Raw genomic sequence first — 25,208 nt, forward strand, 5'->3', positions numbered from 1 at the left:
ACTCTGGAAAGGGAGAAGAGATCTGGTCCGTTGGATTTTGTACGTCCTGATTTGGACCGTTGGATGCGGTACGTGGCGGTGAGGTTTGAGATATTTGTTAGTAGACATAATCTCGCACGTGTGAGCTTATTGGGTTCTCAGGCTTTTCCCTATTTGCCCATTTAAAAAAAAATTAAAACAGAGAAATTCAAATTACTTGCAGTAATTATTCATAAAAAAAAAACTTTATTTTATTATTATTATTATTTTAAGTTTTAACTAAGGGGACAAGCTTAAGCTTCATCACCACAGAAATAAGTCAAGAAAAAGAACGGAAATTCAATCACGGACCAACAAACCTCAATCTCAAAGACTCGGAAATCAAAGCCCCTCCAAGATTGAAACTTGATCCGAAATTGAAGCATCCAAATGGCACAAAATCAGAGACCAGCGAGCATTCTTGATACATTAGGTGAAGAAATTGTCAGAATAATAACACCCGTTTCAATCTGCATGCTTATGGTGGTCATTTTGGTCTCCATTTTGAGCTTAGACGACTCCTCATCATCATCAGCTATGCCAACTATAGCTACAATTGCATACTCTGAGACCGGCTCAGATTCTTCTTGGGACAAATTCATGGGTGCCCTTTTGAACTCTCTTGTGTTTGTTGCTGTTGTCACTGCTGTCACCTTCATTTTGGTGCTGCTCTTTTATCTTAGATGTACAAATTTCTTGAAAATCTACTTGGGGTTTTCAGCTTTTGTTGTGTTGGCGTTCATGGGTGGTGAAATTGCCTTATTTTTATTTGAGAAGTTCAGTTTCCCTATTGATTGTGTTACATTTTTGGTGATTTTGTATAATTTTGCTGTTGTGGGTGTGTTGGCTGTTTTCATATCCAAAATGGCAATTTTAGTTACCCAAGCTTATTTGGTTGTGATTGGTATGTTGGTTGCATATTGGTTTACTCTTTTACCTGAATGGACTACTTGGGTGTTGCTGGTTGCCATGGCATTGTATGATCTTGCTGCCGTTCTGTTGCCTGTTGGGCCGTTAAGGCTATTGGTAGAGCTTGCTATTTCAAGGGATGAAGATATCCCTGCTCTGGTTTATGAGGCTCGGCCTGTGGCACACCATGATTCCGGTTCGAGGGATGGTGTGGTTCGAAGAAGAGTATGGAGTGAAAGGAGAAATGTTCTTCATGATTCGGGAGGTGATGTGAACTCTAATGCAATTTTAAGTGGTAATGCAGGTTCAAACTTGAATTCTGGTGTGGTTTTATCAGTTGCTAGCGGTCATAATGACACAAGATTGGCTGGAGCTGAAGAGGGGAGGGTTGTGGAAGCGAATGCTGAGCTTTCTGCTCCCTTAATTGATCGAAGAATGAATGATAATATGCATAGACAGGAAGAAGATGGTACGAGTGAAAATTTGTTGCTAGAGGGTATTGGGTTGGGTTCAACTGGTGCAATCAAGCTGGGGCTTGGGGACTTTATCTTCTACAGTGTGTTGGTTGGCAGGGCAGCAATGTATGATTTTATGACAGTGTATGCATGTTACCTTGCCATTGTAGCTGGTCTGGGTGTTACACTGATGCTGTTGGCCTTTTATCAGAAAGCTTTACCTGCTCTCCCAGTGTCAATTATGCTAGGTGTACTATTTTATTTATTGACTCGACTATTACTTGAAGTTTTTGTTGTACAATGTTCTATGAACCTTGTCATGTTTTAGAAATATAATTTATGTTATCGAACTTCTGACAAATGATCACAAAAGGCATGGCTTATGATTTCATGAACTGTTGTTGTATATTATATTCTTCAACAATTTATTTCTGTAATTCAATTCTGTTTCTTGTAAAGTTGGTTCAAAATTTTAACAAATGAGAAGCTTTATTTATCGGTCATGAACTTATTGCTTGAGTTTGGGAATCTATCATTTGAGGAAGCTGTTTTTTATTTTTATTTTTGGCCCCCTTTATGAAAAGAAGAAATAATTGTTTATGAATATTTGCTGTTTATCTTCACAAGCTTTGGAAGCAGGAAACTGTGTATTAGCTCGGATCCTTCTGTATGAGGTCTCTGGGTCGGATTAACAGAGAGCTAAAACACAGATTTGAATTTTGGGGTTCAAGAATTTGATTTTAGCAGAGGAAAGGCTTTTTTATTTTTTAACCTTTTGTGGAGTTTCTGTTTCTCCTAAGGTTTTCTTGTACCTGTTGTTAGTAAATAATTAAGTTTCACCATTGTTATTGCTACTGGAATATCTCAGGTGCTGTGGCTAACTGAACTTAATTTTCTGCACTCAAATTGAATGTGGATTTTGCAAGCCTCAGTGGCATATTATGCGGTACTTTACTCTCATGTTTAACTATTTTAACTATAACTTTTTTAAGTTATTTTGATAAGATAATGCTGCAGAGGAAAGAGTGTGCAACATTCCTTACTTTTCAGTTGTCTTGGAGAAGTTCCATTATTGAGTGATTTTACCGTACAGGAAAGATGCAATTGCAACCAACTTACAGGATTCATAGTTATTGGAAGGATATCATTTGATTTTGTTATTGTCTAAATACAGGTACGGGCATGCACAACCTAGATTCACCCACTTGAATTTCTGGCAGTATTAAATGATATGATCCAGTCTTTCATCCTAATGAAAGAAATGATACTGGCAGTTGCCTTCATACTTATTGAGATATCTTCCCATCAACGATATAATCCAATCTTTTGTAGTTCATCAATTTCTCACACATTTAGATAGTATGCTGCAGTTTTCTTGTAAGCAAATATCATTTACCTTTGCAATACTCTAGCCTGAATCCAGTTGTTTCTTTATATTTGAGAAATAATAATAACCTTCTCTGCAATATGGATTGTTGACTAATTTCATGGAAGATTTCTGAACAAAGATTGGCAATTTAGGAGAAGTTTGCAACAAATTTAACCATTTCTTCAAGAAATATTTTGATGAATTTCAAAACTACGAAATTCCATTTATTTTTGTGTAATGTCATGAGACAGATCACCAATATTTATTCATTTTCCTCCTTTTAATTTTAACAATCAACAACCAATTTGCTATCTTCCCCTTCTCTTTCTCCCTTTATTTCTTCAAGTTTTTGCTAGTATTCTGGGCACTGATAGCCCTCAAAAACTCTAGTCTCATGCACATGACATAAATTTGATGATGAGAACCACAAGCCATAATCATAGTAGGTATAGATCAACTTCATCTTACATTCTAATTTAACCACGAAAAAAAGTCATCAGATTGTAGGCCCTTGGTACAAGAGATCATCACCTTGACTTGGACATGGTGCATTGTATATGGAAAAGCATTCAAACGCATACACCTAACCTCCTTCTGTATGTTGAATGTTGATTTTGTCTTCCATTGTTCAGTCATGAAAGCTACATGACTTTTAAGTCAACTGCTTGTCTGTATTGGATGGTCATCACCATTCTCGCCTCTTTCGCGTTTTATTGAATTTGAAATCAAGTCTATTAGACCAGTAAGTGGCTCAAATTTTTTTAATCAAGAAATTTTCCACACAGAATTAATAAATAACTTATCCAAACTATTCTAAGATTATGGTTCTTTGACTAAGCTAACAATACGGTTGATGAAATCACCAACATGGTCAAGTGCTGGTAAGCGCGTAGCGTCACAGTTTGGTTTTGGGTTTAAGGGTGAAGAGAGTTCACCAAACATGCTAGTCTTTCGGATTGACATTAAGTACTTGGCTTGATAAGTGGTATTAGAAGAGTATGCCCGAGCGCTTGTGCCGTGTGGCTCAACACGACTGTCTGAACAGAAAAAATAGCTGTCCTCAAAATTATTTGTTCCTGAGGTAATTAAGCTGCAAGGGTGTTTAATCCAGCAGCCATATTCATTTTGTCTAGACAGCGGGAAAATCATAATACATAATTCAAAAAACAGACTCAGTCAGGATAAGAGAGAGAGAGAGAGAGATAGGACAAAATAAATGGAGGAGGAATGAACATATAATCAGGCAAGCGAAGATGGAAAACACAGCCAAAACCCAAGGCCATATGTCTGCTGTAATCTTGGAAATACTACAGAAGAAAAACTTGCTGATGAAACAAAACTACAGCTAAGTTTTGCTAGAAATATTCTGACAGTACTTATAAGATAATTACAATTACATTACATCTATGACAAATACAGGAAAGAGAAAATAATGAGTAAAACTTAGAAATAGAAGCTTTATCTTCTTCGCGAATTGCGCAAAGTTCTCCAAGTTCCTTCAAAAAAATCCAGGAGCAGTTTTTCCAGATCATCCACTGTGTACTTGATGTGCTTGTCACTGATCCGGTTTCTCCCAATAAAAGTTCTATATGCATGGATTACTTTCAGCGAAGTTGAAATTCGTAGATCCTCTTTAAGTTGAGGATCTGTGATACACCACTGTGTCTGAATTTTGTAAACATCCTCAAAAGCATTAGTGAATTCCCTGCACCTCTCTTTATAACTTGTTTTTAACACAGAATTTGAGCAGTGGCCATCATCCCGGAGAAAAGATAGGACTGAACACCATGTGGCTCTCTGGTAGCTTGTTGCATGTTGCTGAAATTTCCCGATATGCTTTCTGATCCATTCATCTCCAAAGAAAATCCTGAGGTCAGAACCCTTAATCTTTTGTACAACGTAATGTATGTTATTCATAAGAAAGATATGTCGCAATGAATCCTCCCTGTACAATCTGGATTTGACAACTAGACTGCATTCTAATGCAGATGTGATTGACCGTAGGTGACAAGCCAACGGACAAAAAGTAATCGGAGATATGTCTTGTTCAGTTTCTGACTCAACAATGGAATGTGTATCCTCCATATTTTGGTCCTCGAAAAGCAGATTCAAGGTATCGTCATATATGGTAAGGGTCTTGATGTAGTTCATGACATACCTTGTGAGAGGGTGAATTCCACCTCGAGGGAGAGGTTTCATGGATGAATCAGCAGCAATGGCCTTCTGGAGTTCTTGAAATGCTTGCCTTGCCGAATGACCCAATTTCCTCAGAAGCTCATGGAACTCAATCCTAATGTAAGAACCAGCCTCTTCAAATAGCAAACTATCTATTTCCAGGAGAAGATCATCCAGAACCTCATACATATCTAGCAAGCAAAACAACTTTTCTGGCTGAGTTGATCCCATTGCTACAGCTTCCCCAAAATTCAAGAGGCACAGAAACGTTGCCTTGGCTATCTCAACAAAGCAGAGTGAGCAAACAGTATCAAATCGTCCCAAGATCTTGTTGCATAACTGTTTCTCACTTGTGAGATAGACCCGGATGATGATCTTCATAGCCCAGTTCCATTTCTTGATCTCACTGCTCAAGGTACTCCACTTCATTTTCAGCACATCGTCAATGCTAAATTTCTCCAGCTCAAGAATGACAAAAAAGTATTCATTCAATGCATCTTGGCGAGCACCAATGAAAGCCGCGCAAAATTCCTGATCGTAATTGGCAGCAATCATAGCATTTGCAATAGCCTTAAGATCAGGAACCACCTGAGGATGGATCAAGTCCACAATATATTCCCCAGATACAGAGCCAGTATTGCTGACTCTCTGTGACGCTTCAACTGATTCATCCTCGAGTGAAACAAAGGACTCGTCATAAATCACATCCTCTCGGCAAGAATGAAAAGAAACGTATTCCGGCTCGAAGTATAGCTTATGGTGAACAAGAATGTGGATTAGCTCTTCCTGAAGCCTCAACATTGCCATCTGCACTATATTGTTAGCTCGGTAAAGAAGTTCCCTCACCCGTCCATTTTCATTAACAGACACACCACTGAAACTGTCTATCAATGTTTGGACTTCATCAATGGCTCCTAGGAACTCAGAAACTTCTCCGGGACCAGTATCCCATATCATACTTTGATTCGCCTGCCAGCGCAAAACCATTCTCTCGGCACATTTGAGCCGCTTCTCAACCTCAATGGCTTCCCCTCCATTGTTTACGGTGTTTCCAGTCATTATCGACAAATGTATATCAAGATCCGCAAGGAGTTTCCTTGTATCATCACTCAAATTTCTAATTGCCCCTAGTAACTTCAAAACGTGGTGAGCTGCGGCAATCAAATGTTGATCCCCTTCATGGTTGGGGTTCACAGATTGATAACCAGCCATAGTAGTGAAAATAGAGAAACTGAAATGATTGGATTTATGTGGATCTCAAGTATTCCCCAAAACAAGAATCAAATCAAAGCCTATTGGAACTAAAGCACCATGTCTTAGGAAAGTGAATGCAAAGGAGATAAGCTATGATGTGAAATCAATAAAACCTCATATAGAACAAAAAGTAGGGCTTTACCTACTAAAGCAGAAGGTTCCACTTAGTTTATGCAAATCGGCAGATTTAAGGCAGAATCCCACTGGTAAGTCGGCCCATTCAAGATCTTTTGGAGATGAGATACAAAAAACAATTTAAAAAAGAGAAAAATTAAAAAAAAATAAAATAAAAAAAACAAGAAGAAGAAGAAGAAGTAACTAAAGGGTAACCTTTACTAAGTTGCCCATCTAAAATGACACCAGAAATGAATAAAGAGTTACACAAACGAGCAGTATACACAGGATAAAAAGAATAATGAACAAACCTAAAACTCCCAACTTCATTACAAGGACCATGGAATATACCAAAGTCATAAAACATTGACGGTGTCTCTCTTAAATCTCAATCTTGCTTGGAAGATACACAAGAAAAAGTGATCAAAAACCTCAAAACTCAAGTACCCGTATGAATATTTGGCCAAGAATAAGGCTCAGATGATGAAGGCAAAACCTCTTGTCTCTTCTGTTTCTCACAAACCTCAGCTCATTCTTCAAGGATAATAAATGACAAAACATTAGCAAGAAAAACAAAAATAGCCCAAGTAACTGACAAAGCAGGATCAAAACTTATTTCAATCTCCCCGCACAGACAGAGAGCATATAAAGATCAACTAAATACAAAATGAAACACGACTAAAAACACCTTCAAAATACTATTCAAGACATAAAACTTTTTCATTTCTTGATATCATCAAAGAAAAGTCAAATAGTGTTAACACAATAAATATGAGTGAACAGCAAAACTTCCCCAGAAGAAAATGAGGGAGAGAATGGTAGAAAATGCCAAAATGGAGGCCACAAAAGAGAGAAAGAAGAAGTGGAAGTTCAAAACTTTTTAATATAAGAAGGAGAACATGTAACTTCTTGTACGTGGAAAAAGTACTAGTACACGCTGGGCTTTTCTCTGCAACTTCTCTTTGGCCAATAATCAAATTCCAATGCATAATTTGTTTTATTTTATTAAGAGAAAATAAGTAAAAGAATCCAAAATACGTCTTTATAGCAATACTATAACGAATAGGATCACCAACTTCCTTGCTTCTAATACATTATAACATATTTTCTAAATACCCAGAGGATATTATTTTTATTATCTGAAGTTGTATGCTAATTAAATTGATGTATTTGTTGTTTTTTTTTTCTTTTTTTAATTATATAAAAGGTCTCCTAATAACCACGGTACCCATGAATATGATTTAAACTATTTGAGGCTACTTCCAAAATACACGAGGGGAGTTTTGATATACTCCAACTTGAAAAAAAGTTGTAGTGATTTCTGAATTCCGAAGTAAAAATCAACATCATTTAAATGCAGTAGAAAGAGGAAGAAAAAAAAGGTAAAAATATTATATATTATTTTATTTAATTTATTATCTAATGTCTAAATTGTAAAGAAAATTTGAAGTAATTTAATTTTTTATTTAATTAGGGTGAAATAATAATTTTATATTAAGAGGGTAAAATAATTATTTTATTAATATTCTTATAGAGTTTAGACAACAGTAAAAAAATGATTTATTTTATAACTTCAAGTCGAAATTAGCCTAAATATATATATATATTTTTAAAAAATTTAAAAAAATAAATGGTCCATGAATAATTGCCATAATATGCGTATTAAGTTAGAGTTAGACTGTGAGTACGAGAGGACGAGCAGAGAGGCTGATGTATTATTGCAGGGTAATTTTTAAAAACCTCCCCTGAGGTTTGGGCTTGTTGCAAGTAGATGGCGAGAATTGATTTATTTGTAAAAAACCCCCTACCGTCAGTTAAGTTTAACATTGACCGTTAGTTGACCGTGCAAAGATAATATTACCCTTAACAATAGTTTATAAACGAAAATAACTAAAAAAAAATCAAAATTATTAGCTATTTTACACTTTTTAAATTATTGATATTTTTTTAAAGTTCTTATAAAAAATTAAAATTAAAAAATTAAAAAATTCTCTTTAAATTATTGATATTTCCTTAAAATTCCTACAAGAAAGATAAAATTTAAAATTTAAAAATGAAATAGTCATAATCTTTACCTATGATATTGTAAATTTTTAGAATTGACAAGGATAAAATTGTCAAAAAATAGGATTTGTGCTTTTTGCACCAATAATTTTAGTTTTTTTTTAGTTATTTTCGTTTACAAACTATTGTTAAGGGTAATATTGTCTTTGCACGGTCAACTAACGGTCAATGTTAAACTTAACTGACGATAGGGGGTTTTTTATAAATAAATCAATTCTCGCCATCTACTTGCAACAAGCCCAAACCTCAGGGGAGGATTTTAAAAATTACCCTATTATTGCAAACAAACTTATTGTTGAAAAAAAAATTAATGCACAGTAGGGCGACATCTGTCAACCGCGAGAGGACCTCACTGACAGTTTTTAGAAAGAAAACTGCAAGTCCGTTAACTAACAGACGGTTCAGATGGGTTTAAGGTTTCGAATCAGCGAGCGCCGGCCCGGCTCACCAAAGTATGGTCTCTGTTAATATCATTTTCGGCAGAACCATCGCAACGGCGCTACCTATGTTGTTATAAAAACTTCTCATAAAAGTTAATTAAAGTTAATTATTAGCTTGACGCGTTTTTAGTCATGTCACCCAAATCTTTTACTCGTTTTGTCCACAAAATATGATTATTAGGAATTTTTTTTTTTAAAAAAAAAAAACTTTGATTCAAACAAAATAGAGTAGGGTTGAAATTCTCGCTCTTAAGTCACTGACTTTTGTTGGTTGTGTTGGTCCAATCTCATCATTTGCATTCTTGCTTTTGTAATTATTTTTAAATCCAAAGTCTCGTAAATTCTCCTAGGCGCTCTTAAAAAACAATTAAGTGTACAATCACTTTTGAGTGTGCTTAATTAGCTCTCCATGAATGTACAAATAGGCAAATAGGAGGGCTTGAACAATTGAACGCGATGATTAATCCTCTTATCCAACCACTATAAGATCAACAACTCCATGAGCTCGGGCTTCGTTGTTTTGTTTTGTTTTGTTTTTAGTACATAAGTGTATTGTTGAAGAGTACAACTCATATTACATGATATTATAATTGATATTTATAAATCAAACTATTATTATGACTAATTTACATTAATTATTATAAAGCACCGCTCAAATTTTTACCTATCTTATTAGGACTAGTTTACATTAATTATTGTGAAGCACCGTCTAGATTTTTACCTATCTCTAATATTTGAGGTCATCCAGATTTTTATATACGTCACATTTTGAGAGACGTCTACTCTACTCACATTTTAAAAGGGAGAAAATTGTTTTCACTCAAATTGAAGAAGAAAATTAAATTCTCACAATACATTATGGGGGCTTTAACTCATGACCTCACAATTGTAAGGTTTGAGTTTTAACTACCAGGCTAAAGCCTAGTTGCTCTCGGACTTCTATTATTGACATAAAAATATTTCTTTATATATATTGGAATACAATTTATAAGGATCATTGTAAAGATTTGGTGCAGTGTTAATAGTTCTTTGGTATTCATGATAAAATTTAAGGTATCAATAATTTGCAATATCATTCTTATCCAACAACGCAACAACTTTGTTTTATTTTATTTTTTTTGCTAATTTTTAGTTTTAGAGTTTACTCAAAAATTTGTTGACATCTATTTTGATTAAGTACAATGATTAATATAGCTAGTAGCACTAAGATTTTCTCGTTTGTTCAACTATACACAATTATTAAAATTAGTATATTTTCAAAAAAAAAATTAACTAACTCTATACTTAGAAATATGTTCGGTTTACGAAAGGGATAGACATTTGACTTGCATTCCAAGATTGAGAATTGAACATCAAATTCTAGAAAACAAAATTGAGACTTTGCCGTTGGCGGCCCCATAACAAATATAATATATTTTTGGGATCTCTAGTCATGGTCGTTATTTATAGTAACGTTCTGGTCAAGTGAAATTTCAACCAATTATAATTAAAAAAAGAAAAAGAAAAAAGAAATAAACCCCAGTTAAAACTTTCATTTGTTTTGTAACATGAATATCTACAAGTTTAAGTAGATTTTAAAAATTTAGTGAGCATTTAAAAATATGATTTAATTAATTAAATTGCTGATTTGCCGAAACGACACGTGAGAAGCGGCACAGCTAAGGAAATGAAAAGTTAGTTGGGGTGGAATGGCGCGAAGAGAAGAGAGTGTTGGTTATTATAGAAATAACAAATGAGAGATAAACGCCTATACTTAAGCCGTACCCTCAAAATAATTCATTCACTAAACTCTCCCCCTGTATCTGCTGTCATCATCCAACAAGCAAACAACTTCTCTCTTTCCCTCTGTTTCGTCCTTTGTTTTTTGTGTTTTTATTTTTCTGGGTTTCTGTTTCTTTGGGTTTCTTTGATTGTCCTCCATTCATCATCATTTTGGCATAAGAGAGAGGGGGGCAGGACTTAGATTCGGAGGCTCTTGGTGGTTTTCCATGTAAGTTTTTCTTTATTCTCTTTTTTCTTTTTTCTTTTTTTAAATTTTGCTGTTGATATTTTATGAATGATTCAGGAATTAATTGGGATGATAACATTATGAGTTTAGTGTTCGTTGAGGAATAATTTTTGGTTAGGGTACAGAAAAAAAATAATAATAATAATGTTTGCATGTCAAGGTGATATTAAGATAGGTGATGGGTTGGGATGATAACATTTGTTGGATGCAGGAGTTTTGGAGATGTTGCATTGTGAGAAATTTTTACAAATACCAAGTGTAATACATCAACCAAAGATTAGTGGTTTAAATGTAATTGATTTGTAGGCGATTGGTTTATTGCGTCTTCTTTCTTATCCCTAGAAACTGTTTTTGAACGTTGGTAATGTGTCTTATACTCAAATCTATATGGCTAGGAACTAATTCTCCTAAAGGAAGTTATAAGCATATTAGAAACTAAAGTGTCATGAGCTGTGAACACTAAACACATTGAGGGCGTGATCAGAATCATGAGGGCCTAGGCAAGTGGCCGGGTTCGAGGTTTTAGGGGATTTATTCTATTAGATTGTTTGGGGAAAAAATGTGTGCCAGTGAACTATTAAACTTGTAAATATCCATATATAATGCAAGTGTGTCATCTAAACCTCAATGTATGCAATGTGCTTTTGAGTTTGTCGATCTGGGGAGGATCAGAACTTGTGTTCAGTGTTTGCTTATTCTTGAATGTGGTCAAATATTGGAAAGGGCTTTTGTAATAAGGATTATTCAAACTTTAAGGATGACATCTCTTTTTTCATCCGCATTGTCAAAATTGGATCTTTCCTAAATAATTTAATCTGTTTGATTTTAATTACATATTTACTCGAATAGAACCCTTACATTCATTATTTCTTGTCACACAGCTGAACTGATCTCCTGTACCTGGAGATGGTATGGGATCTGTAGAGCCTAAATCGGATCAGACAGTTCCAGTGATGGAATCTGGACTAGCAAGTAGAACTAGCAGTGCCACTTCCTCTGAATCTAGCCCCACTGCATCTTCTTCAGATAAAGACCCGCTTTTATCAGATTCGGATGAAGCTAGTAATTCCAGAACGTGTTCTGTTGACCTCCAAAAGAATAACAAAAATGCTCAGTTAGCTTCAGACTATAACAAAGAGGATTTTCCTGTCAGCCCCATGCCAAGAAATGAACAACTAAATGATGGGTCAGCAATAGAATCTCCACCAACTCAGGTGATGGATCGAGCTAGTGAAACTCCTTCCCATGATCCAAATAGGATTCCGCCTCATGTCTTTGCTAGAACTAAATCCACAGCTCCAGTGGAGTGGAGTGCTGCATCTAATGAATCATTGTTTAGCATTCATATGGGGAATATGAGCTTCACTAACGAACAGTTGAATTGGATGAATAAATCCGGAGAATTTGGATTGATGGGTGATGTTCAATTTTCAGGAGACATCCCATACAGTCCACCCCCACCCCTGCCCCTGGTTAACAAATCATCTGAGCCTAGCGTAAAAAATGGTAATTTGAACCAAGGGTTAGGTGCCACTGAAGCAGCAGCTGCTGAAACAATGAGGGAGGTCATAAGGGAAAACGCTTGTGATCATAATGATCAACAGAAGTTGCCTCCTCCAAAAAAGGATCCTCCTAAGAAAGCAGATCCCCGTACTATTTCAGCTAAACGTTCTGACGATTCCAGTGTCAAATCTTTTGCATTTCCAATGTAAGTTCTTTCACTCTCAATTCTCAAGCTAAAATATACTTTATCATGAATCTATATTAGCGTGAAAAAAATGCGTTCTTTTTTTCTCGCTTTAAAAGTATTTCATACTTGCTTGGCACACAAATCTGGCAAATGCAGAAAAAGAAAACAAACTTGATTGTAGAGAATGTTACTTTCATATTGAACCAGAAACTGAATCATTTTTCTCTTTATATTCAGATTGACAAGGGATGGAAATAAAAGCGGGTCAATGAGCATTCACCATGAGAAGAAAAAGAAACAACATTCACAGCCTTCAACACCTAAAACAGCTTCAGAGCCAGGAACCCCGAAATCAAAGTCTGAGCCGGGGGCTCCAACAGAGCAGACACCCAAAGCAACAACCAAAAATGCAGTTCTGGGCAAATGGTTCTCTTGCTTCTCTTGTTGCCCCTTCTGTTCATAAGGGACATTAAGGGACCCCCCAAATGCAGGCTAATTTAACTGCATGATCGTGATCAAAACAAAAAAGCAGGTCTTGTTTTGTCAAATTTGCTTTTTTTTTCTTTTTTTGGCCCCTTCGTAGCTTTTGCAGTCTCTTCTCTTCTTAATTTAGCTAATATGATACACTCTTTGCAAGGTATACAAAAATATCCCATTGGATATATGTGTCTGCTTATCCATTTTCTTACCAAATTCTTGATAATGGCGTCGATATCGACTGGCTTCTGCAAATTCTCTTTTAGTTTTACCAGTAAATAGTAATATGTAAGAGTCGTAGGTTCTTCTTCTGTTGTATTTTTCTCCGATCTTTTGGAGAAAGTGGTGACAATTATTACTTTATTGTCATATAGTTGATAACGTATACATATTAGAATAGTTGTTCTTTTTTTTGGGGGGGGATAATATAATGATAAACTGATAACTGTGTATTATTAACAATTTAATCGTATTATTATTTATTAATAGGATTTTTTTTTTTTTGAGAAAAGTTAACAGAAACTCATTTGCAACCCATTTCACGTTCTCATCAAATAAAAATGTATAAAACTTGTTTGGTTGAACAGTTTTTGCACCATGATGTAAAATTATGAACCTTGCCACATTATTTATTTTTAATATAATAATTTGAAATAATTAATATAAAAGATTTTTTTTAGAATGTAATAATTTGAAATAAAATATAATTAGTTATGTGACAATTAATGAATTTTAAATTTTCATAAATAAATAAATTTAAATAAAAAATATGTTCTTTTAAAAAAAATATACAATAAATAAATATGTTCTTTAAGGAAAATATATTATAAATATTTCTTTAATTTATTTTAATATTTATTTGGTCCCACTAAAAACTCTTTTATTATAATACAATTTTTTCTTACTGTCTTTTATTGTCTCCTCTTTAAAAGACAAACAACCAAATAAATTTTTTACTTTTCGTTTTCAAATACAATTTTAGGTTGGAGACAAGATATCAAATGCGGCCTAAAATCGGACCGATTGGGAAACGGTCCAATCAACGTCCGTTTTATAATAGGCCCATAAAATCATTGGGTTGAGACTCAATTAATGCAGCCCACTAAAAACCTAAGTTGCGATGCGATGGCAAATTAGTAAAATTCCAGCCAAGTTCACACAAAACGGTGCGCGGTCAAAGCAAACTCGAAACGACGCGCGCCCACCGAAAAACCTTGAAACGCCTTCTGGCGCCAAACGGCCAAATGAGTCATTTTCAAGATCTGAGCGGGAAATCAAATTAAGATTAAATTAAAAAACGGCGCCTTTCACTCCATTTTACAGATACATAAAGAAACCTAATACGCTCTTGCTTCCATTTCATCAATCAAAATCTGAACGAAGCAGAGAAATGGACAAGACAGTGAGTCCGGATGCAATTTCAACGATTTTATCAAACCCATCTCCTGACTCGTCCTCTGATATTCCAGAGATCGTTGTTCAAGTTTTAGATCTCAAGCTCACCGGCAATCGATACATGTAATTATTCTTTCTTTACCTTTTTTTTTTAATCTGGGTTTCTGTTATTTTTATCAAATCTTAAGTGGTTTTCTTTTTCGGTTTTTAGGTTTAATGCGAGTGATGGGAAGAAGAGATTAAAAGCAATTTTGCCTTCAAATTTATCATCGGAGGTTATTTCTGGAAACATTCAAAACAAGGGTCTTATTCGGCTTCTTGATTATGCGCTCAATGAAATCCCAACTAAATCTGAGAAGTAAGCTTTCAGTTATTATTTTTTTTTTATTTTCCCAAATTTTTGGCCTAAAAGTGAACTTTAATGTTGTACTTTTTAAAAACTGTTTTTAGATACCTGATTGTGACGAAATGTGAGGTGGTGTCTCCTGCACTTGAAATGGAGATCAAGATTGAGGTGAAGAGTGATGAATCTGGCATAATATTTAAACCAAAACAAGAAGATGAGGTAAAAAAAGATGGGCCTGGCATTGTTTTGAAACCTAAGCAAGAGATGGTTGCCAAATCTGCTGCTCAAATATTACGCGATCAGAATGGAAAGTGAGTTTACGTTTTTATAATTCTGTGCCCATTTATCAAAGTTACAGTGAAATTTTGTGCACTGGTATAATTTCCTTTGTTGATTTTCAGTATGGCCCCTGCTGCCCGCTTGGCTATGACAAGAAGGGTTCATCCTCTTGTTTCTTTGAATCCTTACCAAGGTAATTGGACCATCAAGGTTCGTGTTACAAGCAAAGGAAACATGCGTACTTATAAGAATGTGAGAGGTGAAGGATGCGTCTTCAATGTGGAGTTAACAGATGAAGATGTGAGTTTACAATGAATCATTTCATTTGCATAATACATTAGGAATTGTGAGGACTAAAATTGGTATCTTATTGTAGGGTACACAAATACAAGCAACAATGTTCAATGAAGCTGCAAGGAAATTCTATGACAGGTTCCAATTAGGGAAGGTGTATTACATATCTAGGGGAACTCTGAGGGTTGCCAATAAGCAGTTTAAGACTGTACAAAATGATTATGAAATGAACTTGAATGAGAATTCTGAGGTGGAAGAAGCTGTTAATGAAACAGCATTCATTCCTCAAACAAAATTTAACTTTGTGCCTATTGATGAGTTGGGGCGTTATGTCAATGGGACTGAACTTGTTGGTAAGAATCTCCCATTGAGTATTGTTGTGTTGAGTACTAATTCTTTTACATATTCCTAAGGTTCTTATAATATCTTTCAGATATTATTGGAGTTGTTCAAAATGTTTCTCCAACAATGAGCATTCGAAGGAAGAGTAACAATGAAATGGTACCAAAGCGTGATATCACTGTTGCAGATGAGACGTGAGTGTATACTTTTCCTTGACTGATTTTATGATGTATGTTATGTTATGTTGAAGCAATGTGTATATATTTGAAATGCAGGAAGAGGACAGTTACTGTTTCTTTGTGGAATGAGCTGGCAACTAATGTTGGCCAGGAATTGCTTGACAATGCTGATAAATCTCCCATAGTTGCAATTAAATCCCTTAAAGTAGGAGATTTTCAAGGTATAATAAATTTGAAATTATAAAATTGTTCTGCCAGTTGGATGTAATTTGGAAATGTAGAAAAATATGCACTCATTTTTAAATATGATTTATATGCTCTTGCAGGCATCTCTTTGTCAACTCTAGGCAGAAGCACAGTATTAGTCAATCCAGATTTGCCAGAAGCAAAGAAGTTGAAGTCCTGGTATGTTAAGTCAAGTGATTGCCTGTTGTTTCTCTTTCTTGCCTTGCATGCAGTTTTTTAATTATATGATTATTGTTATTTAGGTATGAATCTGAAGGTAAAGGAACTTCAATGGCTTCTATTGGGTCTGGTTTGGGTTCTCTAGCTAAGAGTGGAGCCAGGTCTATGTACTCAGATCGAGTATCCCTTACCCACATAACAAGTAACCCATCCTTGGGTGATGAAAAGGTATTGCAGCATCATACTTAGTGAGAGAACTATTATCCAATCAACTTTCTCATTTGATTGGTTCATATATGCATAAAAGAAAATATGTTGACTTTTTAGTTCTTTTCATGTGGACATGTAATATGAGGGTCAAGAATGTTGCTTGGATTAACTATATGTTTAGCTATATATACAACCTTCATGAGTTCAGTCAGTGAATTATGTAGCCTCACATATCTTAAATGAAAGTATGAGTAGTTTTAGTGATGTATTTGACCTTTTGTGTTGCAGCCAGTGTTTTTTAGCATCAAAGCATACATAAGCTTAATCAAGCCTGATCAAGCAATGTGGTACCGTGCTTGCAAAACTTGCAACAAGAAAGTGACAGATGCCCTGGGATCTGGGTATTGGTGTGAAGGGTGCCAAAAAAATGATGAAGAATGTAGTTTAAGGTGGGAGACGTGACGTTGAAGCTTTTAGACACTTAAATTGAGATCCAACAAGTTTGATTCACTCAATCTTCCTGACAATTTATTTTGTTCCATTTTCAGATACATAATGGTTGCAAGGGTCTGTGATGGAAGTGGCGAAGCTTGGATTTCTATATTCAATGAGGAAGCAGAAAGGATCATTGGATGCTCTGCTGATGAGCTTAATGAATTGAAGTCACAGGTAAATCAGTACAAGTAGTGTCATTTCAAATTAATAAAATCATATTGCTAGCTTCTAAATTCTTTAATTCTTTTTCACTATTTAGTTAGGAGATGATAATTCATATCAAATGAAATTGAAAGAAGTTACTTGGGTTCCTCATCTCCTCCGAGTTAGTGTTGCTCAACAAGAGTACAACAATGAGAAGAGACAAAGGGTAACCGTCAGGGCTGTTGCTCCAGTTGACTTTGCTGCTGAATCCAAATTTTTGCTGGAAGAGATATCGAAGAAAGTTTCTCATCAGAATGCCTAAAGCTATCTTTTTTCTATAAAAGATACTGGGTTGACATTTTGTTTATATTATGGATTGAAATCTAGTTGGGTAATGACTGTTAGTCACAATATTGCTTGTATTTATCTTCAGGCAATCAAGAATGTGTTGTTTTGGTCGCTCTTAATGTAGTTCAATGGTTCTATCAGTTGCTGTACAGCTCTTCACTTCTGTTGGTATTTGGGACATCAATCTATGCCATTTTTATGATTCCTCAGGATTTCAGGATAGCAAGCAAGGGCACTTAATTGTGCTACTCCACTACAGTAATGCATATTTGTTTTGTTCAAACTTGAAACTATTTGAAGTGAATGCACCGGTGTAATGGAACACAGTATGCATGAAATTAGTAAAAGGAAAATGTGATTCTTTTATTCAAGCTTATAAACATCATAAATGTACCCCTCGGGGGGGGGGGGGGGGGAGAGCACAGGTAATTCATTTAAGTTCTCTAGTATGATCATCGTTTAGGTGCCTTTACCAGTAATTTCTCTAACATGTGCTTCATTAATCTCATTTGTTTTGTACATAATGTTTAATTAATCGAACAATGCAGAAGCTGGTAGTTTAGAAGCAGAAGAATGATCTAAGCCATTCTACCCAACTCAAAATTCATTGAAATTGTCTACAATGTCACGATTCTGAATTCCCAGCGATGCATTAGAGAATCTAAAATTGTCATTGCTTAAATGCACTAAGTACGCTGACCGGCCAGGAGAAAAATATGAGCTAAACATTTTTTTTTTCTAAATTTTATCCAATTCAATAACACTTTCAGTTATTGTAAAGAGTAGGAATACCAACTTTCTAGCTGGCATTTAATAAAAATATTCTAAAATAATGTTTCCAATGAGGTTGAAGGGAATGACAAGATTTACAAATGATTATCTATCTCACACCTTTCCATTCGAAGAGATCAACACAGCAATTTTGTGCAATAGTTTTGAAGCTCGGTTGTCTTTAGACACAGGAGAGGTCAATTCTTGATAATTATGAAGGCTGCCTGGGAAGTCTGTGAACAGTCCATCAACTCCAATCTTGTTTATCCAGTAGTCGTATTCCCTATATGGATCTTGGAGAAAGTTGAAGTGTAAGAACTGATGCTCATTTCGGTAAGTGTATGGGTGCACCTAGCATAAGATATGAAAATGACATGTTAAAAGTGGGATCTTAAAGACCGAAGTGAACTATAAACTACAAAAAGGAAAAAGAATACTGCAAGAAATCCTAGTCACAAGTATCTGAAAGAACAAGAAAGGAAAAAATAATTGAACACAATATCCTAATTTTTTGACAATGAATTTCGGTCCATACAAAATCGTACGTGTTACTAATTACTATCATAAATCAGACTAGGATTGTCGAGAAAGCAAACCTGTAGGTCAAGGGCATGTGCTCTTGCGACAAGATCTGTTGGCGTCTGCGAATAATTATTTGCAACAGGAACTACTGTATCCTTCCAAGGTCCGATGCCCACACAATACTCCTTGATGTAGTTGAGATAAGCATCAGAAGTTATTTCTGAATATGACTGCAAATCATTACAATGTCATTTCTTCCATTAGACATCTCATATTTAAAAGTACTTAGAATGAAAGAGAGACAAGACAAAATGCATAAACAGGAAAGCAAAGACGGTGATCAAATTAAGTTTAAAACTCACAATCAAAGCAATGTCCAGTAAATCGCAATCACAAAAAGCAACAGATCAAATGACAAAATTCCTCCAATATGACTGATCATGTAGCACATGAGATTAACCTAGATTGATCTAACCACACCCTACATCTAGATAATTTAAAATTTATAGATCCTTTTCAGGAAAAACACTCATGTGAAATTCAGAAGAAAATATAAAAGAAAATACAGAAAGAAACTGAACCAGTCTACAGTGAGGCTGCAGTGTCAAGTACAAACCTGGTTTGTGTCTTCAGTTAGGATGTCGACATCATCAATTAAGAAGATCTTGGGTGAGTCTGTCTTGTTTGATATATACACAAGTGAAGTTGGAGCAAAGGATTGGATGAATATTGGTTGTTTCAACCACTCTTTTGACATATATGCACCCTTGTATCCATACTTCTTAAGTGTATCCACAAACTTATCCTCAAATTTCTTACCATCCACCCATTTTACCTGTTATGGGATCACTAGATAGATTAGTAGCAGTAAGATAATTACTAAAGGAATATTTAACAGTAATCACGCAAATAACCCACCAAATACTGAAAACATGAAATAAACAGAAGGAAATAGTTTTTTCATCAATGCAACCTAGTTGCAGGTACTGCAGAAAATACCTATGCTGGTTTTAAACATATCCCCCCCCCCCCCCCAGTTCAACAAGATACATCTGTATAATTCAAAGTCTATCTAGTTTTAAGCAATAAGAGCTTTGACTGGGCAACCATTTCTTGGGACAGCTGAGAGGAAAAATTACTCACATGCTGATTGATAAACACTGGATTCTTCATCTCTGGATATATCCCAACAACTCTTTGTGCATCTAGTGCAATTGAAATGTACTCTTCAAATGTAATAATGGGAAATTTTCCTAAGGAATACACCACAAAGAGAAAGAGTTAACATAGTGTTAAATACTGCTGAAAAGTACAAAGGATTTTTTTTGTATAATCTCTTGAAGAGCTTAGAATATATTTCATTGTAAAGTCTGTAATAAAATATACATATCACTCATGACAAGGAATGACCATAAAGTTATTGACCAACATAAAATGCAGTTTTGGGGATTTTCAGCTTATAAAGAAAATAATTTTGAATTGAGCAAGTGGGGTATTAAAAAAAAAAAACACATACATGACTGAAAGAGGAGCTAACCATTGTATTGTTGATCTCGGAAACTGTACCTCTGCTTCGCCCTCAATGTTTTTAGTTCTTCCAGAGTGAAATCAACTGCACCCAATTAAAAATATTTTTAGAATATTAGTTGAAACTTTAAACCAAGACAACTTATAATACGTTCAATGCAGTTTTAAAGATAGTAATGATATAGGACAAGCAAAGGCACCCACCATCATGACAATCATGTCTAGTGGAAGTAGAAGGCTAAAGCAAAGGAAGTTTAGTGGGAATGCATCGTTACCAACAAAAAAGCCAGTGGTGTTGACCCCTTGAACCATGTATGTCCTTTTACGATCAGCAAACTCCTTGTGGTCTGCAATATTAGTTGTATTATCAAGAAAAACATCGTGGTGGCATATAAGAACACCATCTTTGGAGGCGAGAATATCTGTTTCTATGAAGTCTGCACCCTCTTCAATAGCTCTCTGCAAGAAGCGAGCAATCATTAGTTAACAAAAATAACCTAAGGGCAGTAAATAAGCCTATCAAATAGAACAAACAATTGACTTCTTGTCTAACAAATTAAGAGCAGATAATAAAATTCAGAAAAAATTGCAGAGAAGTACAGAAATACATGCCATGTAGGCAGCAGCAGTTTCTTCAGGAAACTCTCCATTCGAACCTCGATGTGCAAGGTTATATGGACAGGAAGTTTGTAGGGGTTGTTTGTGGATATCGAGTTTACTTGGGAGTGGATATAGAGGCCTTGCAGCACAACCAGCAATAAGTGATAGAAATAAAAGAGGGCCTGCCAAGTGCCATTGTTTAAAATGAGTCAATCACTTAGATCCACCAAAAAAACAAATTATATGGATATGTAAAGCTCAGAAACCTAATATGAAAATTCTACCCCTTTAATCAGATATAAAATGAAGAAACAACATAATAAAATTATTCTACCAATGGGGTAATAAAAGTTCTATTCTTCTTGACCTGTGAAATCAAAAGGCATCGCCACAGAAACTTTATGCTTCGGAGTTATAAACTAACAGTTGATTTTAAGCAAGGGTACATCCGTGCTTGCATAGGACTACTGATACATCATGTAGTTTCTATTAGCAATAAATCTTTATGCTTCAGAATACAATGAACGTTTGCAATTCCTCATCCAACCAAAAGAGTTAATATATATACATACATACATACATACATATCATAGAATGCAACATTCTCTTACCATAATGGCACATTCAATATCTACCGATGAATTAAAGAAAGCATATGGTCAAGTAATTCAGTCCAACTGTCCTAGACTTTGTTGTAATCAAAAGGACCCTTTATCTGTCCAACAATAAATGTCCAAAATTGAAGACAAATCTAAAAAAACAGTATGATATAAAGCGACAAACACAATTAAAATTCGCGATTGCTCTTTCAAAGAACCTCAAACAAGAATACATCGTTATCATAACAAAGAACTCAAAGATAAATTATACACAATGAAACGGTCAATTAGCCATCACACAACAATATAATACACACTAAGAAAAACAATGGCCAAATTATGCGTCAAAATATAACAAGATCAAATCAATACCAAGCCACAATAAGGTGACAAACCCAGAAACCTTTACATCTTATCTAAGCCATAACTGCAAAATCATCATTGATGAAGAGGGTTAAAAGAGTTATACACTTACAGGTTGAACTTATACCCATGGCTTTCTTTCACCTGCTTCTTCCTCTCTTTTCTTTCTTTCAAGACTAACTTTAGTTTTCTTTTTGTCAAATGATATGGGCTGGCTACTCTTTTATATTTATAATTAGTAGTTATCATACACCAACGTTAGGATAATGTGCATCCAGGTGTATTGTATTCGAAAAATCAATCTTGTTTCAGGTCCCTTGATCCTCTCTAAATTTAAGAATATTCCTTGAATGATGCTTTCTTTCTTACTGTTAATAATAATTTTCAAAAATGGAAATGAAATGAGGTTTAATATATCTCGGACCGTTGATATAGACAAGCTGATGATGTGGAAGGTGGTGATTTGATTTTGATGTTGAGCAATCCTAGGAGGATAACAATGGAGATCACAAACTGTGGAATCTAGTTATCAGTTCTACTTCGTTTTCGTTGACTTGGGATCAGTTTAACTCAAACGACACATGAGCTGGCTGAGGTGTCCGTATTAGATTGGCCTTGAGATAGAAATTCAAAGCACGCATGAGCTGTAATCAGGCGTAAGGAATGGCCGACCGATTTTTTTCTTTCCCTTTAATTGTTACACATGGGTATGCTCGATTTCACTCCAAGAAGAATGATAATTTTTATTTTATTCTTAAAATATATATATATATATATATGAAAACCTCAAGGATTAATGTTTAATTACCTGCTTATAAAGCTTAATTTACGAAAAATAGGGATATATTGATAATTTTAAAAAAATAAAAGAAAAGTTGAGATTTATAATAGTTTAAGAAATATTTTAAAGATTGTCATTTTATGAGGCAACAAATCTAAAATTTATACAAAACTCGATTTATCGGATTTTTGTTCAAAAAGATGAGGACACATGAGAGAAGTATAGATGAATTTCTTTTTTGTCTTCTTAACAATAAATGAAAGTAAATGAATATTTCTACACTTTGGGAACAAATTGAATACTATTGTTCTAAGTAATGGTAAATTGAAGTTTACTCATGTTAGAATTAGGAACTATTAAGAATCTAGACATGCATAATACATTAATGCAATGACTAGAGAAACTTGTATATGAGAGGTTTATAAAATCTACGATCTTCTGGGCAATGTAAATAACTTATTTTAGGAATGAGAAATTGTGGGCATGGGTTAAGGGAAGCATAAGGGCGAGCCTAGGCTTTCACATATTTTTAATTATTTTTTAAAATATTGTAAACATGTAATGAGTTAATAATCAACAAGTTCCTACAATCAATCATGAATTAAATGAAATGAATATTTTAAAGTAAAATAATAAATAAAGAAAATAAAATGAATAAAAGCTCAAGGGAGGGTTTAGTATAATAATTTTAGATTTTTTAAATCATTATTGATTTAAAAATTAAGAATTATTTTTTATTTTTTAATTTATAAATTTATTTTAAAAAATAGAGGGTTGGACCTGACTGATTTTTTCTATTATTATTAGGGTAATTATCTATCATTCACCTGTTTTTTTGTATTTTTTCAAAAATACACAATTCTTAATTTTTTTTACTGAGCTCTACTTGAAGTTATATTTTTTTACACCTATCCACCACTGTTTTCAAACCATTAAGAAAACTAAAGGAATATGGTCCAAATTACATAGGTGAAATTACCATTATACCCTTATAACCTTAGCAAAGTCTTAACGGTTTGAAGACAGCAGTGGACATGGGCAAAAAAATATAACTTCAAGTGGAATTCATTAAAAAAATTATGTATTTTTTAAAAAGTGCAAAAAAACAGGTGGAAGGTGGATAATTACTTTTATTATTATTAAGACCTTTGTCCAAACTCTTATGTGGAGAGTTGGATCCCTTACTTGGCCTGTACTTGTTTGTCAACTCCATCCTAATTTATCAAATCTAGGAATTATAAATCTAAAGAGATTAAATTATTGGGCTCGAGGCCGGAGGCCTCGGATGCCAGGACTCTACAATGATCGACCATAACATTTTAGGTGGGGGTGTGGATATTTCCAACCCACTATTTTTATAAATCCACCGACCTTCATAAATTAATTACAATAAGTTTACATTATTTCATAGAATTACAAATTAATAATAAGTTTGAATAATTAATTAATTAAATCATTCTTATAATATTTTTTTTCTTACTTTGTCTTTTAACAATCTTTAACAATTTAAGGTTGTCTTAAGATAAGTTTAATTTAACTAATTTACCCTTATAATATAAATAACCAAATTACCCTAAGAAATATATATTATTGTAACTAATTGTTTAGACATTTAGTTTTATGTTTTATAATCTAATATGCTTTATATAAAATTTAATAATTTTCAATACTTCAAATGTCCTAATTACATCTCGTTAGTTTAGTGGAATATTAATAATCATACTAAAAAAACACTACTTATACACCATTAAAATATAAAAAAATTGTATAAAAAATTTATTAAAGTTAAAGTAAATTTTTAGATATTTTTGGTACTTTTACCTTATGAGGTTAGAATAATTATATTAATTTATGTTAAAACAACCTTATTGATCAAATAGAATAAAAAAAATAGTCTCATAAAAAAAAATTAATGAATATGGATTTAATTGGTTAAAATTTTAAATTCCTTCTTAATTTGAATTTTTTAAAAATAATGTGCACTTGTTGTAATAATTTTTTAAAGGGAAATTATCATTCATATACCCTATATTTGCTCTGTTATCAAAAATACTACAACACTTTGAGGGTGTATCAATCGTCCACCCTTAGTTGACAAAATGTATCAGCCGACCACCAAACCGTTAGTTTCCGTTTGAAAGTTAACGGAGTTACAGTGAATTGACGATTTTACCCTTGAAAATTATCACTTGTATACCCTTAAATTCTCTTTTTATCACTTGTATACCCTTAAATTATCACTTGTATCATATGAAAAGACCAAATTACCCTTATGACGTCATCATACTTAAACGGCAACTAACGGTTTAGTGGTCAGCTGATACATTTTGTCAACTTAGGGTAGACGATTGATACACCTTTAAAGTGTTGTAGTATTTTTGATAATGGAGTAAACTAAGGGTATACAAATGATAATTTCCCTTTTTTAAAATTGAGGTGGGTTAATAAAATTTAGGTGGGCGTGCTTCGATTAGACTATTTAACAAATGAACCGAACCGCTTTGATTAGGTTCTAATTTAATGTGAACAATTAATTAGTTAAATTTGAAACCGAACCAAAAAGGCAAAAATCGAATCGCAAGATTCCGGTTTTAAATTTAACCAAATTGATCATTTCTTAGAGGGCCCAAAAAAA

At 34.1% G+C, this 25,208-nt stretch overlaps 5 protein-coding genes across 7 annotated transcripts; 3 read left to right on the top strand and 2 right to left on the bottom strand.

Moving 5' to 3' along the window:
* The first annotated feature begins 271 nt into the window (after positions 1-271).
* On the top strand, positions 272-1,757 carry LOC112100179 (presenilin-like protein At2g29900). The gene has a single exon (XM_024188749.1). It carries the CDS (start codon positions 409-411, stop codon positions 1,708-1,710), a length of 1,302 nt encoding a protein of 433 aa, XP_024044517.1. The 5' UTR covers positions 272-408; the 3' UTR covers positions 1,711-1,757.
* A 2,219-nt stretch (positions 1,758-3,976) lies between these two features.
* On the bottom strand, positions 3,977-7,126 carry LOC18049726 (exocyst complex component EXO70E2). 2 transcript variants are annotated; one of them, XM_024189847.1, is made up of 2 exons: positions 6,606-7,126; positions 3,977-6,407 (listed from the first exon to the last, which is right to left on the bottom strand). In XM_024189847.1, exon 2 carries the CDS (start codon positions 6,136-6,138, stop codon positions 4,210-4,212), a length of 1,929 nt encoding a protein of 642 aa, XP_024045615.1. In that variant the 5' UTR covers positions 6,139-6,407; positions 6,606-7,126; the 3' UTR covers positions 3,977-4,209. The 2 variants fall into 2 exon arrangements, with proteins under 2 accessions (XP_024045615.1, XP_006440763.1); XM_006440700.2 differs by having other exon boundaries at positions 3,977-6,218; positions 6,323-7,126.
* A 3,568-nt stretch (positions 7,127-10,694) lies between these two features.
* On the top strand, positions 10,695-13,058 carry LOC18049727. The gene is made up of 3 exons (XM_006440701.2): positions 10,695-10,788; positions 11,688-12,514; positions 12,734-13,058. Exons 2-3 carry the CDS (start codon positions 11,718-11,720, stop codon positions 12,957-12,959), a joined length of 1,023 nt encoding a protein of 340 aa, XP_006440764.1. The 5' UTR covers positions 10,695-10,788; positions 11,688-11,717; the 3' UTR covers positions 12,960-13,058.
* A 1,103-nt stretch (positions 13,059-14,161) lies between these two features.
* LOC18049728 (replication protein A 70 kDa DNA-binding subunit B) lies at positions 14,162-17,612 on the top strand. The gene is made up of 12 exons (XM_006440702.2): positions 14,162-14,491; positions 14,580-14,726; positions 14,819-15,025; positions 15,116-15,293; positions 15,370-15,640; positions 15,721-15,823; positions 15,905-16,029; positions 16,135-16,213; positions 16,297-16,441; positions 16,712-16,872; positions 16,972-17,092; positions 17,178-17,612. Exons 1-12 carry the CDS (start codon positions 14,364-14,366, stop codon positions 17,382-17,384), a joined length of 1,872 nt encoding a protein of 623 aa, XP_006440765.1. The 5' UTR covers positions 14,162-14,363; the 3' UTR covers positions 17,385-17,612.
* Positions 17,613-18,127: 515 nt separating this feature from the next.
* LOC18049729 (glycerophosphodiester phosphodiesterase GDPD6) lies at positions 18,128-22,152 on the bottom strand. Of its 2 annotated transcripts, XM_024189844.1 has the most exons (9): positions 21,904-22,152; positions 21,600-21,605; positions 20,843-21,011; positions 20,506-20,689; positions 20,241-20,315; positions 19,847-19,956; positions 19,320-19,538; positions 18,778-18,933; positions 18,128-18,532 (listed from the first exon to the last, which is right to left on the bottom strand). In XM_024189844.1, exons 1-9 carry the CDS (start codon positions 21,921-21,923, stop codon positions 18,296-18,298), a joined length of 1,176 nt encoding a protein of 391 aa, XP_024045612.1. In that variant the 5' UTR covers positions 21,924-22,152; the 3' UTR covers positions 18,128-18,295. The 2 variants fall into 2 exon arrangements, with proteins under 2 accessions (XP_024045612.1, XP_024045611.1); XM_024189843.1 differs by lacking the exon at positions 21,600-21,605 and having other exon boundaries at positions 20,831-21,012; positions 21,905-22,152.
* Between the last annotated feature and the right edge of the window lie 3,056 nt (positions 22,153-25,208).

Source organism: Citrus clementina, unplaced genomic scaffold (assembly GCF_000493195.1).
Source record: "Citrus clementina cultivar Clemenules unplaced genomic scaffold, Citrus_clementina_v1.0 scaffold_3, whole genome shotgun sequence".
Taxonomy (NCBI): Eukaryota; Viridiplantae; Streptophyta; class Magnoliopsida; order Sapindales; family Rutaceae; genus Citrus; species Citrus x clementina.

Coding starts and splice junctions, on each gene's coding strand:
- LOC112100179 (XM_024188749.1), top strand. CDS start 409: ATGGCACAAAATCAGAGACCAGCGAGCATTCTTGATACATTAGGTGAA.
- LOC18049726 (XM_024189847.1), bottom strand. CDS start 6,138: ATGGCTGGTTATCAATCTGTGAACCCCAACCATGAAGGGGATCAACAT.
- LOC18049727 (XM_006440701.2), top strand. CDS start 11,718: ATGGGATCTGTAGAGCCTAAATCGGATCAGACAGTTCCAGTGATGGAA. Junction 12,515..12,733: donor AAATCTTTTGCATTTCCAAT/GTAAGTTCTTTC, acceptor CTTTATATTCAG/ATTGACAAGGGATGGAAATA.
- LOC18049728 (XM_006440702.2), top strand. CDS start 14,364: ATGGACAAGACAGTGAGTCCGGATGCAATTTCAACGATTTTATCAAAC. Junction 16,214..16,296: donor GCAAAGAAGTTGAAGTCCTG/GTATGTTAAGTC, acceptor ATTGTTATTTAG/GTATGAATCTGAAGGTAAAG. Junction 16,442..16,711: donor CATCCTTGGGTGATGAAAAG/GTATTGCAGCAT, acceptor TTTGTGTTGCAG/CCAGTGTTTTTTAGCATCAA.
- LOC18049729 (XM_024189843.1), bottom strand. Junction 20,690..20,830: donor CCTACATGGCATGTATTTCT/GTACTTCTCTGC, acceptor CGCTTCTTGCAG/AGAGCTATTGAAGAGGGTGC. Junction 19,539..19,846: donor CAGTGTTTATCAATCAGCAT/GTGAGTAATTTT, acceptor ATCCCATAACAG/GTAAAATGGGTGGATGGTAA.